The sequence below is a fragment of the Engystomops pustulosus genome, chromosome 10, assembly GCF_040894005.1.
Source record: "Engystomops pustulosus chromosome 10, aEngPut4.maternal, whole genome shotgun sequence".
Taxonomy (NCBI): domain Eukaryota; kingdom Metazoa; phylum Chordata; class Amphibia; order Anura; family Leptodactylidae; genus Engystomops; species Engystomops pustulosus.
In genome coordinates this window covers 60,512,512-60,525,361 of record NC_092420.1, presented here as the reverse complement: position 1 = coordinate 60,525,361, position 12,850 = coordinate 60,512,512, and the positions used below count along the sequence as shown (strand labels likewise).

General features: G+C 42.6%; 2 protein-coding genes across 3 annotated transcripts in view; one reads left to right on the top strand and one right to left on the bottom strand.

Moving 5' to 3' along the window:
* LOC140104573 (flavin-containing monooxygenase 3-like) overlaps nucleotides 1-12,850 on the bottom strand; it is a 34,485-nt gene that overhangs the window by 11,625 nt on the left and 10,010 nt on the right. For both annotated transcript variants that reach the window (XM_072128160.1, XM_072128159.1), the window contains exons 2-6: nucleotides 9,452-9,586; nucleotides 8,668-8,856; nucleotides 7,172-7,334; nucleotides 4,652-4,794; nucleotides 2,039-2,238 (exon numbers count right to left, since the gene is read on the bottom strand). In XM_072128160.1, the coding sequence (XP_071984261.1) occupies nucleotides 2,039-2,238; nucleotides 4,652-4,794; nucleotides 7,172-7,334; nucleotides 8,668-8,856; nucleotides 9,452-9,583 (827 nt within the window). In that variant the 5' untranslated portion in view covers nucleotides 9,584-9,586. The remainder of the gene's footprint in view (nucleotides 1-2,038; nucleotides 2,239-4,651; nucleotides 4,795-7,171; nucleotides 7,335-8,667; nucleotides 8,857-9,451; nucleotides 9,587-12,850) is intronic.
* Nucleotides 1-12,850, top strand: part of LOC140104572 (dimethylaniline monooxygenase [N-oxide-forming] 2-like) — a 95,640-nt gene that overhangs the window by 74,917 nt on the left and 7,873 nt on the right. The gene's annotated exons all lie outside the window — the stretch shown is intronic.

Here is a 12,850-nt window from a genome sequence, read left to right as displayed (position 1 = left end):
ACAGCCACCAGCAGATCAACCAGAAATCAAATATATATAACGCTACTGTAGGCGTAAGTAAGCCGTTTGGATTCTCCTATGGCTATTTTCTAGCCAAGTATTAAAGCACACTACTATGCCAGATGAGATGACGCTGAGTTATGAAAAAAATAAACGTAAAATAAAAAAGGAAATGGCAGACTGTGCCTAATTGAAATCCAACCCCGGGCCCTAATAAATTTTCCCACTTCGGTCTTTGCGATGGATATGTGCGTCACTAAGCGCAAAACACAGTGGTCGCAAGTCTCACTCCAAATTGCTCACAATTTGCTAGTAGATGCACTGCAACAACTACAGCCACCAGCAGATCAACCAGAAATCAAATATATATAACGCTACTGTAGGCGTAAGTAAGCCGTTTGGATTCTCCTATGGCTATTTTCTAGCCAAGTATTAAAGCACACTACTATGCCAGATGAGATGACGCTGAGTTATGAAAAAAATAAACGTAAAATAAAAAAGGAAATGGCAGACTGTGCCTAATTGAAATACAACCCCGGGCCCTAATAAATTTTCCCACTTCGGTCTTTGCGATGGATATGTGCGTCACTAAGCGCAAAACACAGTGGTCGCAAGTCTCACTCCAAATTGCTCACAATTTGCTAGTAGATGCACTGCAACAACTACAGCCACCAGCAGATCAACCAGAAATCAAATATATATAACGCTACTGTAGGCGTAAGTAAGCCGTTTGGATTCTTCTATGGCTATTTTCTAGCCAAGTATTAAAGCACACTACTATGCAACATGAGATGACACTGAGTTATGAAAAAAATAAACGTAAAATAAAAAGAAACTGGCAGACTGTGCCTAATTGAAATCAAACCCCTAATAAATTTTCCCACTTTGGTGTTTGAGGTGGATATGTGTGTCACTAAGAGCTAAACACAACGGTAGCAAGTCCCCCTGCTAATTCCTCACAATATGGTACTAGCTGCACTACTAGTGCCAGCAAGCCCAGCCACAAGCAAATAAAAAAAAAAAGGATACCGTTATTGTAGCCCTAAGAAGGGCTGTTGTAGAATCACTCCTGCCTAACAGTAAGCTAATAGAACACCCTAACGCTTTCCCTGACCAGCAGCAGCTCTCTCCCTAGCGGCATCCAGACACAGAATGATCCGAGCAGCGCGGGCAGCGGCTAGTCTATCCCAGGGTCACCTGATCTGGCCAGCCAACCACTGCTATCGACGTGTAAGGGTACCACGTCATGCTGGGTGGAGTGCAGAGTCTCCTGGCTTGTGATTGGCTCTGTTTCTGGCCGCCAAAAAGCAAAACGGCGGGAGCTGCCATTTTCTCGAGCGGGCGAAATACTCGTCCGAGCAACGAGCAGTTACAAGTACGCTAATGCTCGATCGAGCATCAAGCTCGGACGAGTATGTTCGCTCATCTCTAATGTCAATCAAAGCAGAGGAGGCATTCTGAGGAAGGAAGAGCTGGACTTCAATGCTAAATTCACCACATCCTTGACTTTGAACAAACAATTAACATCTCACGTCAAAGTTGATTTTCCCAATGATGCCTTCAAACTGGACCATGAAAGAAACATGTTCTGGAAGGGGTTGAGCTTCTTGACAACAAGTTGGGGGTTTATTAGGTCAATTTCTGCTGACAGCTTCTCTTTAAAATGTAACCTGTCCAATCTTTTATATATTTTTAATATTTTCTCCAAAATCTTTTATGGAGCAGTCAGAAAGACATCTTGACATAAAATTCCATTGAATCAACTAGCAATATTATGCATAGACAAGAGTAGAACAATTGCAACATGCTCTGAACATGTCTATCACTAATGAATTGTTTGTCAAAATGATATACATTTAAAATGTTTTTTTTGAGCAATTTACAACTCTTTGATAATTTACAGATTTTACTTAATTAGTTCTTTTTACTTAATTATGGCAGAGAACTATGGTTGACAAAACAGTCATTGACGGAAACCATCAGATACAAGAAAATGAAAATGTACACTGTATGAACACCAAAAAAAAAATTAACATACTTGTTCACAGGTACTAAGCCATAGTGGCTATGGTTGAATCTTTTCTCCATCATACTTTCATAACGCCAGTCAGAAACTGCCCTTGGCAGAATGCGATTTAGGAAGGACTGGTAGCGGGTAAGATAAACCATGTCCCAGGGATACCCATTATCCCAAACACGACTCATAATCCAAGAACCACTTCTAGTGCTGAGTACAACCTAAAAATGAATAAAATCAATAGACTTTAGGTGCCTACAGCAAAAAGTAATGTTTAAGCATCTTATGTACACTATACATACTTCTCAGCTGAATACTGCATGTACACTTTGTGTAGCCTGGATTTAAAGGGGTATTCCCATGAAGACAAGATTCTTAACAAAATAACACATTTTCCAATTCAATATTTCACAGATATAATTTCAACCTGTCTATCAGTCCTGATGTTTACAATTTTGGTTACCTCCGGATCAAACCATACATCTTCTGTAGGATTCATCTCATGAATAGCTTCTCCTGTCTGGATGCTGAAGTGCTCTTCCTGCCCCTCCCCCCCTGCATTACAAGACCAGCTCAGACACAGGCACTTCCTGCCAGCATGCGTTGTAGTGATTTTACTCTACAAGCTACAAAGGCATATAGCAGTGCTGATTGTGGGTTATAGGTGAGAAAGCAGAGATGGAGTGTTTCGTGTTTTAACCCATCTCACGGATCTCATCATCTCTACTCTCTGATCTGTCTCATCCATCTGCAGCTGCAGCGCCCATGTGTCTGCAATGTGCATGGCGCTGGTGTGATTGAGAGCTAGCCAGGCATGCACGGTGCACCTGTTGGGCCGGCTGAGGATGCACACGCCAATGCCACAGTAACAAGTGGACTGTGCATGTGGGGAAGTTTGAAACTGGAGTGTAGTGACGTAGAACTGGGGTAATGTTTTGATTCGTGGGTTCAAGCTAGAGCAGGCGTGAGGAGGCGGGCAGAGCTTAAGTGGCTCAGAAAGCTGTCCCGCCTACTTGACATCATAAATGAACAATGACAAGAAGATTAAAAGTTGTTTTCACACAACAGCAACACAAAGTAACAGGATTAGAAGCATTGAGATAACTCTACAGTGTTCTCAAAGGTACTGTCCGGGGTTTATTTAGCTGATCGGAGGTGACAGGTTTTTCTTCAATATTTGAGCACTTTATTTCATGGGCAATCCCCTTTAATGACCTGAAGCTAAATCCACTGAACCAACATGATCAGTTCATTTGAGTTCTGGAATGTTGATTCAGGGTAACAAACAGATCAAGTTTTCCTCAGTGAACTCAACCTTGCACTGAACTCTAAGATATGCCAAATGCACCATTGTTCTACAGCATTAAATGGACAATACAAATTTGTATAAGTGTGTTATGTGTAGTCTAGCACCCGAAGGGATAAGGATATAGAGATTACAGTGTCCAGTCACACTGCATCAGCCAGAACAGATAGAGTTGACTGCAATGCTAGAGAATCCATCATTAAACTCTGCTGCTGCTGTGTGAGGTAAAGGCTGGAGAAGAAGACATGATGCTTCTGAACATTTTTTCTCCCAAATTGACCTGAAATGGGAAAGGAGCATAAGGTAGCAGGGTGGGAGGGGCTGGTTAAAAAAGGGAGGTATAAGGGAGTACAGAATGTGATGGTAAAGGTGGTGATGTACACAAAAGGGCATTTTAGTGTTCGAGAGGGAGAAATAAGTGAAGTGGCGCTAATTAAAGTGGGAAATATAAGAATCGGCTAAAGAAAATGTTATTATATACTAAGTTATACTATAAACTCAAAGTACCATTACAAATTGTGGGCATACTAGTGGGTGTTAGGGCATTGAATCAGTTTAATCAGCTCCCTATCCGGCGGCCGTGCATGTGCGTCCCTGTCTTTTAGGGCGCGCACACGACAGCTTCAAAGAGTTTAAAGGACCAGCGCACTGCTGATTGGTGCTGGCCATTCCAGAGTAGGGTAAATAGCCGGCCTCTTCCAGCATTCCTTGCCAGATCTTCGTGTCAGTGCCGTAGAAAAAAGCTTGTTCCCTTTGCGTTTAGCATGTTTTTCCATTGTGACCCTGGTCCCGTTCCTGACAATGCTCCTCTGTTGCCTGCCTTGACCAATTGCTACAACCCCGACTCCGATCCCGTGCTGCCTGTCCTGACCTCCTGCCTGTTCCCGACTTTGATTCTGCCTAACGTCTGTGTACCTCATCTTGGCTGTCACTGCGGACAAAGTCACACCTGTGGAACAACCTGGTGGTACCATGCCACAACAAGTCCAACCCGCTTTGCGACGGGCTCTGGTGAAAACCGGGTGCCACTTAGATTCCGGTCCCAGGTGTCGGTTTATGTCATTGTCCGCAGTGGTCCAGTGGGTCCACTGTCCCTGGAACCTGACACACATTTATATTTTTTTCTGTGATCCAAAAAAATATCATGTGTAAAAGCTTCATGATTCATCTCCAACTGTCATTTACTTTTGGATTCACAAACTGGAATAAAGCAACCAAACCTTTAGGCGAGCTGGCATGAAAATGCAACAGAATTGCTTACATTGTAATGTAATACATTTTTTTTTTTTCTTTCATTCATAAAAAAGATCCTTTTGTTTCTGTCTTACCTTTTTAGCTGTCCGACCAAGCTCTACAGCAATGTCTGCTCCGGAATTACCTAATCCAACTACGAGCACATTCTTTCCAGTGTACTTTTCAGGAAATTTGTAATCTCTGTTGTGCATGTATTGACCTTTAAACTTCTCAATACCTAAAAAAATTACCAAATTATAAGGTGTGTAGTGATAGTGAATATGTGCAAATCATTCAGTGATGACTTTTCCCCCTTTTAAAGTGGTTTTCCCACAAACTTAGGTTAGACCCTATCCACGGGATAGGGCCTATCTTGCTGATAAGTGGGGGTCTAGTCAGACTAATGGAGCAGACGGCAGTGCATGACAATTCTGCTCCATTAATCTCTATGGAGCTGACGGAGATCGCTGAGCGCAACACTTGGCAATTTCCCTCAGCTCCATAGCTCATCAGCTCCAAACGGACGCCTCATTTTTACAATCTGTCTGGCCCTGTGGATAGAGACTCACTTAAGTTTGTGGGAAAACCCCTTTAAGATGCAAGATGTACAAGGGTACATGTACACAAACGTATGTGTTTGCCCATAAATTAGCCCCATCTTGCAGACTACACACCTTCTACAGGACTGTAGTCTCTGCATTATACCAAAATAGCTAATACCTTAAGCTGACATTGTAGTAACTATTACAGTGCTAGCTCCAAAATCTTTTCATCATATTTCAGCAAAACACAAGGTGTTCAGTACATGGGATTGGGCCAACGTACATCCTTTCCATGGGTTGTACACATTTGGGCATATGAGCCCTAAACTATTTAGTATTTTAAAATGATTCATTTAGCCTTGTAGATTTGTGTGATTGTATCACTGGGATTGACACATGTAATTACTGCAGTGAAAGATTTGTCTGCTTTGCCAACCGAGAAAATGTCATTGTATTGTTGCCAGGAGGATGTGCCCTAACAGCTTTTTCAAAAACTGAAGTGTTCTAACTGCAATACAGTCAACCAGCCAAACAGCACCCAGAGTTTTGTAAAGTGTCATTGAAATTTTAAGGCAAAGGTGGAGATTTATCTGGAGGTTGTTGAGAGCAAAATTGTTCTAGTTGCCCATGGCAACCAATCAGAGGTCAGCTTTCATTATCCTACAGCTGTTTATAAAATTGCAGCTGAGCTTTGATTGGGGGAGAAGTGTCTGAGGTAAAATATTCTAGTTGCCCATGGAAACCAAAGTTGTATAAATGGATAGTGCGAATGACAATGATAAACTTTGTATTCTACTGTAACAAAGAAAAAAAATCTTATCCCATTGTTTCTTCCCATTCTTTACTTTTTGTGTTTTAATCATCATTCCATCTTTCTATCCCATTCTTACGCTGACAGCTGTTAAGAGAAAAGCTGATAATGTTTGTGAGAACTCCTTACAGAGTTGAATAGTTAAGTAAAATACTTTCCAATTATATATAACATGATATGTATAATAAGATAATCACTTAAAGCCTGTTCTGCCTGCCTTTATATCTGCCCGGATTACTTTATATTCTTGTGTGTTTAACTGGTCCGCTGTCACTAAACAGAAACTACTCCTACTATCAACAGAGTCCAGGTGGTTTCTCTCAGCAAGGTATATATTCTTGTTTGGGAGTTAGAGGGGTATTCTCATCTGGGGAGTCACATTCAGTTTCATTAATCTGCCATATATGAACATTTCTTCAATTAGATGTTCCTGTGTGAAGATAACTTCTCATAAATGCAGTCATATGGTCCCTTAAAAACAAAACTGTGTCCTTGGATACGACCACCTCTGCTGGAGGGATTGCACAAGGAAACAAAAGGGTTTTATATATGAAATGTCCGGGAGTTACTGCATGTCCCACAGCCTGTGGTAATGAATGCTGAATGCACTACTAGGGAAGGCTTAGTAGTGCATGTCTGGCCACCGCTGCCAAAATGTGAGGTGGTCGTATCCGAGGAAGCCATCTTGTTTCTAAGGGACCAAATAACTACATTTATGAGAAATTATCTTCACACTAGAACATTTTTTTTAATGACATCCAATGGAAGAAATGTTTACATATGGCAAATAAATTAAATTAAATGTGAGTGCCCAGATGGGAATACCCCTTGAAAGGATAAAAACTGGTTTGCTAAAGCCAAATCAGTCATGTGTCACATGTTCTTCGTGAATCTGGCGCCCCCTGCACTTCTCCGGCAGAATGCACCATTTTTTCTGGTGCACTTTCTTCATGCATTAGAGTTGTAGCGTAGACAGAATTGTGGTGCACAATCCAACTGTGCCCCTGAACACCCCCTTTGGTGCACACTTTTTCTGTCTTGTCAGACACAGTGCAGCTGCAACACAAAACTGGCGCAGGCACTTTATAAATACATGTACAACCAGTTTGCACAATCTTTCTACTGCAAAGTCAGACAGGAGCAAAGGCTTTAATAAATGTGGGCCAGTGGGTTCATTTCTACTGTGGTATAATTACACATTTTTATCATCCCTGACAAAATCAAGCATTCCAGGAATATATTATTTATAAAATATGGCATACCAGAGAAAGACTGAAGAGGAAGATTGGGATAAACATGATGACCAGTACAGATGAGGACAGCGTCAAAGATGACCGACTTCTGTTTACCATCTTGTTCTGTAACAACATCCCACTGTCCTGTTTTAGCAAAGTCTGGTCGTTTCTGTACACTGACCACAGCCGTCTAAAAAAAAATGAAGGTTACTGCTATTTAAATGGGTTTATCATGGGATGAGAAGAACAAGATAGTTTTTTCTTTATAAACAGCGCCATTGCAGTGAATGGCTTGTGCTGGTATTACAGCTCAGAACTATTGACATGATTAGAGTTACAATACTAAACATAACCTTGTATGGAAACCATGAATCTCTAATCCTGGTTAAATTGCTATTTCAAATTGAGATTTAGCCACACATTGCAAAGTAAATTCATGCAGGAAGACTAACAATCAATGCTTACCCTTAGTATAGGATATTACATAGAGATTGGTGGGTTTTGACAGGTAGTGCCTCAGGTTTATCATGGTTCATTTTGATGGTAGATTTCCTTTAATAGCTGATTATTAGTACAAACAGCCTTTACAACAATCAGATCTTCGTTGCATAACTCTCTAACTCCACAGAATATGTCACAACAAAGATCAAATACTGACTGTGGTCTGAAGTAAGTTAATTCATGCAGTTAATTGCATGGATCTGTACCTTAAATACAGTTTTTATGATATGCAAATTAGCTTTTCTGACTCATGTCTGCTGGCTTAAACTCTTCTCTCTCCTGGGCTGCCAGTAAACCACGCCCCCTTATGTTGACTGACAGGTCTGCTCTGTGTTACATTCATGTCATATGACCAGAGTGACATCATCTCAGGTCCTTTAGCCTCCTCACATTAGCAAACTGTACCAGTACTGTACTGTATGTATGTGATCACATGAAATCACAACAGCCTCCATAGAGGATGGAGAGGAGTAGAAGTCCATGGAGGCATCTATGATTTCATGTTACCAAAAAAATACAAATGTAAAGGGTACAAAACCTTTGATGACATCCCCCTGGTCACATGAGAAACTGCTGAATAGTGAAGAGGCATGGGGAGGAGTAGATGGGAGTGGCCAGCCATGCAAAAGATGCCCCCTCTGATTCCAGGTAATCTAATATATAAAGCTAAGTGTATGTATGTTTGTGTGTGGGTGTATGTATGTATGTATGTGGTTGCCATGGGCAACTAGAACAGTTTGGCTTTCAAACACTTCTGATAAATCTCCCCATAGACAAAGTGACAGTCATAGACAAAGACAATCAGAGAAAATTGGAGTCAGAGATGGCGCATTTGAGCTGCCCATAGTTCATGAAAGTGTCAAAACTTGAATAATATGTGGCGTAATATAGGACTATCTTTACTACCTTTGAATCTCCTGTTTTCAAGAAAAGTGCTCCAAAATTGTATAGCATTTGTAGTGCAATGTTTTAGAAAAATGTATTCACAATGTCACAAAAATTTGAATTTAGGCCATACTAACTCTAAATTTGATATGTCTCAACAAGTCAAAATGTTTGGCATAGAGCTTCAGGTACTCCAGGAACACAGCATTGTGCATGAAGTTAGGGTACTCATCCGGTATAGGAAAGTCTGGATAGCACATCATTTCTTTGCAGGCATTTGTGAATACAGAGCGATAGATACTAGCCCTTCCATTTTCTGCATGATCCTATAAAGTAAAAGAAAAATCATAATCATTTCCTAAACTTGTACAAGGCATACAATATCAAAACATTTTTGAAACAGTATAAAGGGTTATATTCACATTTGTGTTAAACACAAGTCAAGAAAGCTACCAATGTAATATATAAACACATATTAATATATATATACATTTTTACAGACAACTACAGTACTCCATTTGTACATTAATAGTAGAGAACCCAGGGCAGAGCAGTATACAGAGCAGGAGAGGAGCCAAGTGGTGAATCAACCTGAATCATTTTGGCAAATCAATGGACTCAATGGGTCCCTATGATGTGAGGGGGGCTTTAATGCCCTTTACATCAAAACTTTAGAATTATGAGTAGAGTGTGACAGACCTGTGCATTTTAAAACCATACAAACTACAGTATATAACTAAGTCACTATGTAATATCAGATCAATGTGGGTGTCTACTCCTCAGCACCATGTTCTGAACTGGTATAGAATAGTATGCTGCTGTGCTGGTTTTTGGTACACTACACTTAGCTCCATCTCAGCAGTTAGCAGTACATGTTGTTCATCAGGTCTATAAAAATAGTCAAAGTTCCAGGAAACTTACCATAAAATTCCATAATCCACCAACACAGTCACTCTTCTCAAAGCAGGTTGCTTGGAGTCCTACTTCTAAACTGCATTTGAGAGCCGCAAGTCCACTGATACCAGAGCCAATTATAGCTATAGTTGATGCCATGCTCTATATTAATGGGAACAAAACATGAAATTGCAGTTCTGAGTCACTATAAAAATTAAGAATTTGTTTATTTCTAATGCGTTCTTTAAAGGAGTATATACATAATTATTCTAACATTCAGAATCAGTTGTGTAATGCAATAATGTCATCATCGTGGTCTACGGCCTGTAGCTTGGGGTATAGCACAAAGATATCCATGAGATAGGCACTAGTGGCAGCAGTCTGGTGGATGATTTACACATTAGTGTGTGATAATAGCAACAGGACTGTAAAATATGGATATTTTTTCCGAGGTTGCAGCTAGATTTGGCGTACTAGGGGAGTCCCCTCATACTGTTTTCTAAACGGCATTGGTTCATTGAAGAGAACACTTTAATAAATGTGGGCCATTGTATCATCTGTGCAGGTCAGCTAGGATCATGCACATACAGAACACCAAAACAGCCTTGCAATCAGCCCTTTGAAGGCAATCAAAAGGCCAATGTGACCTTTGACAAAAATTGGTTCATCACTAGAGATGAGCGAGCACTAAAATGCTCGAGTGCTCGTTATTCGAGACGAACTTTTCCAGATGCTCGAGTGCTCGTCTCGAATAACGAGCCCCATTGAAGTCAATGGGAGACTCGAGCATTTTTCAAAGGGACCATGGTTCGGGAATAAAATGTGTTAATTAATTGAAAAAGAATGTCTTCTGATAAGTGATCAGATGTATGCAAACATCTGCAATCTATTCTTCACTGTTCCGCGCGTATATTATCTCCCGACAAGTTAACAGATGTGAAGAACAGTGAAGAATAGAATAAAAACAGTGAACACAGGATCATTTAAGTGAAAAACACAGTGAAGAATAGATTGCAGATGTTCTGCACATCTGCTTACTTGTCGGGAGATACGCTGTCCCGGGATCCGCTGCTCTTCTTCCACTGAAGTCTCCCCGATGTCTCCGTGCCCCTCGATGTCTCCCCGTGCCCCTCGATGTCTCCGTGCCCCTCGATGTCTCCCCGTGCCCCTCGATGTCTCCGTGCCCCTCGATGTCTCCGTGCCCCTCGATGTCTCCGTGCCCCTCGATGTCTCCGTGCCCCTCGATGTCTCCGTGCCCCTCGATGTCTCCGTGCCCCTCGATGTCTCCGTGCCCCTCGATGTCTCCCCGTGCCCCTCGATGTCTCCGTGCCCCTCGATGTCTCCGTGCCCCTCGATGTCTCCGTGCCCCTCGATGTCTCCGTGCCCCTCGATGTCTCCGTGCCCCTCGATGTCTCCGTGCCCCTCGATGTCTCCCCGTGCCCCTCGATGTCTCCGTGCCCCTCGATGTCTCCGTGCCCCTCGATGTCTCCGTGCCCCTCGATGTCTCCGTGCCCCTCGATGTCTCCGTGCCCCTCGATGTCTCCGTGCCCCTCGATGTCTCCGTGCCCCGATGTCTCCGTGCCCCTCGATGTCTCCCCGTGCCCCTCGATGTCTCCGTGCCCCTCGATGTCTCCGTGCCCCTCGATGTCTCCGTGCCCCTCGATGTCTCCCCGTGCCCCTCGATGTCTCCCCGTGCCCCTCGATGTCTCCGTGCCCCTCGATGTCTCCGTGCCCCTCGATGTCTCCGTGCCCCTCGATGTCTCCGTGCCCCTCGATGTCTCCCCGTGCCCCTCGATGTCTCCGTGCCCCTCGATGTCTCCGTGCCCCTCGATGTCTCCGTGCCCCTCGATGTCTCCGTGCCCCTCGATGTCTCCCCGTGCCCCTCGATGTCTCCGTGCCCCTCGATGTCTCCGTGCCCCTCGATGTCTCCGTGCCCCTCGATGTCTCCGTGCCCCTCGATGTCTCCCCGTGCCCCTCGATGTCTCCGTGCCCCTCGATGTCTCCGTGCCCCTCGATGTCTCCGTGCCCCTCGATGTCTCCGTGCCCCTCGATGTCTCCCCGTGCCCCTCGATGTCTCCGTGCCCCTCGATGTCTCCGTGCCCCTCGATGTCTCCGTGCCCCTCGATGTCTCCCCGTGCCCCTCGATGTCTCCGTGCCCCTCGATGTCTCCGTGCCCCTCGATGTCTCCGTGCCCCGATGTCTCCGTGCCGCTCCCTGATGTCTCCGTGCTGCCGCTGCCCCATGTCTCTGTGCTGCTCACCGTGTTCATCACACATATATATTGTTCTTCACATACTATTTTGTTCGCACCGTTCCGCGCGTATCTCCCGACAAGTATGCAGATGTGCCGAACATCTGTAATCTATTCTTCACTGTGTTCTGCACTGTGTTTTTCTCTTAAATGATCCTGTGTTCACTGTGTTCACTGTTTTTATTCTATTCTTCATTGTTCTTCACTGTGTTTTTTTAATTAAATGCTCGATCTCGAGCAGGGGAAATACTCGTCCGAGCAACGAGCCGTCTCGAGTACCTTAATACTCGAACGAGCATCAAGCTCGGACGAGTATACTCGCTCATCTCTATTCATCACCCCAGCTCTACACGATTGGAGAGGAAAGGTTGACAATGGTACAGAGCCAAGATGTGATATCAAAAGACATCCCTACAATTATACTGGCCTGTTCTGTGTTTGTTCCCAGTAAATATCCTGTGATCTAGAAATTATTGAATTTATCACATGATAAAATCTATTCCCATTCCAAATAATGGTATGATAGCGGTTTCATTTGGTGGTGGTATCTTACATAATATGTGTAAAATAAATAGCCTGAGATATGGTCCTCTTTCCTAATAACTCTGACATATGACACAAGGTCACAGTAAGATTGTAAAGGCCTAGCGGTGAAATGTTAAATGTCCTTCAACTTCCCTATGATAGGTTTAACATTAATCCTTACTAGTCATGTGATTTATCATAATGTAGAAATCTAAATTTTATATAATGAATGTTTGTCCCTTTCAATAATTCCTTTGTTCTAGAAGAGTCCAAAAAGTCGAAGCTGATCACATGAAGTACATGGCGGCCATCCAAGAGTCACTAAAGGAAATTGATGCATTATAATATTCACATGTAAATCAAATAATTGATTTTTATGTATCACAGAATGAGATGCAACTAATGGTTAGATGTTCTAAAATGGGGATCCCTCTTTTGACACAATCTGTAATAGATTATTAAATTATTTTCTATTTATACCAGACAACCCCTTAAACATTACCAAATCTAGTTAATACAATGCATGCAGTTAAGCATTTGCTTTGTGTGTGCTTCTCTTATAGAGTCTTTGCATCAGAATAACATGTCTCCATAATCCCCATTAATAGACAGTTTCATAAATTATATATTCTTCAGAGTCGAAAGACCAT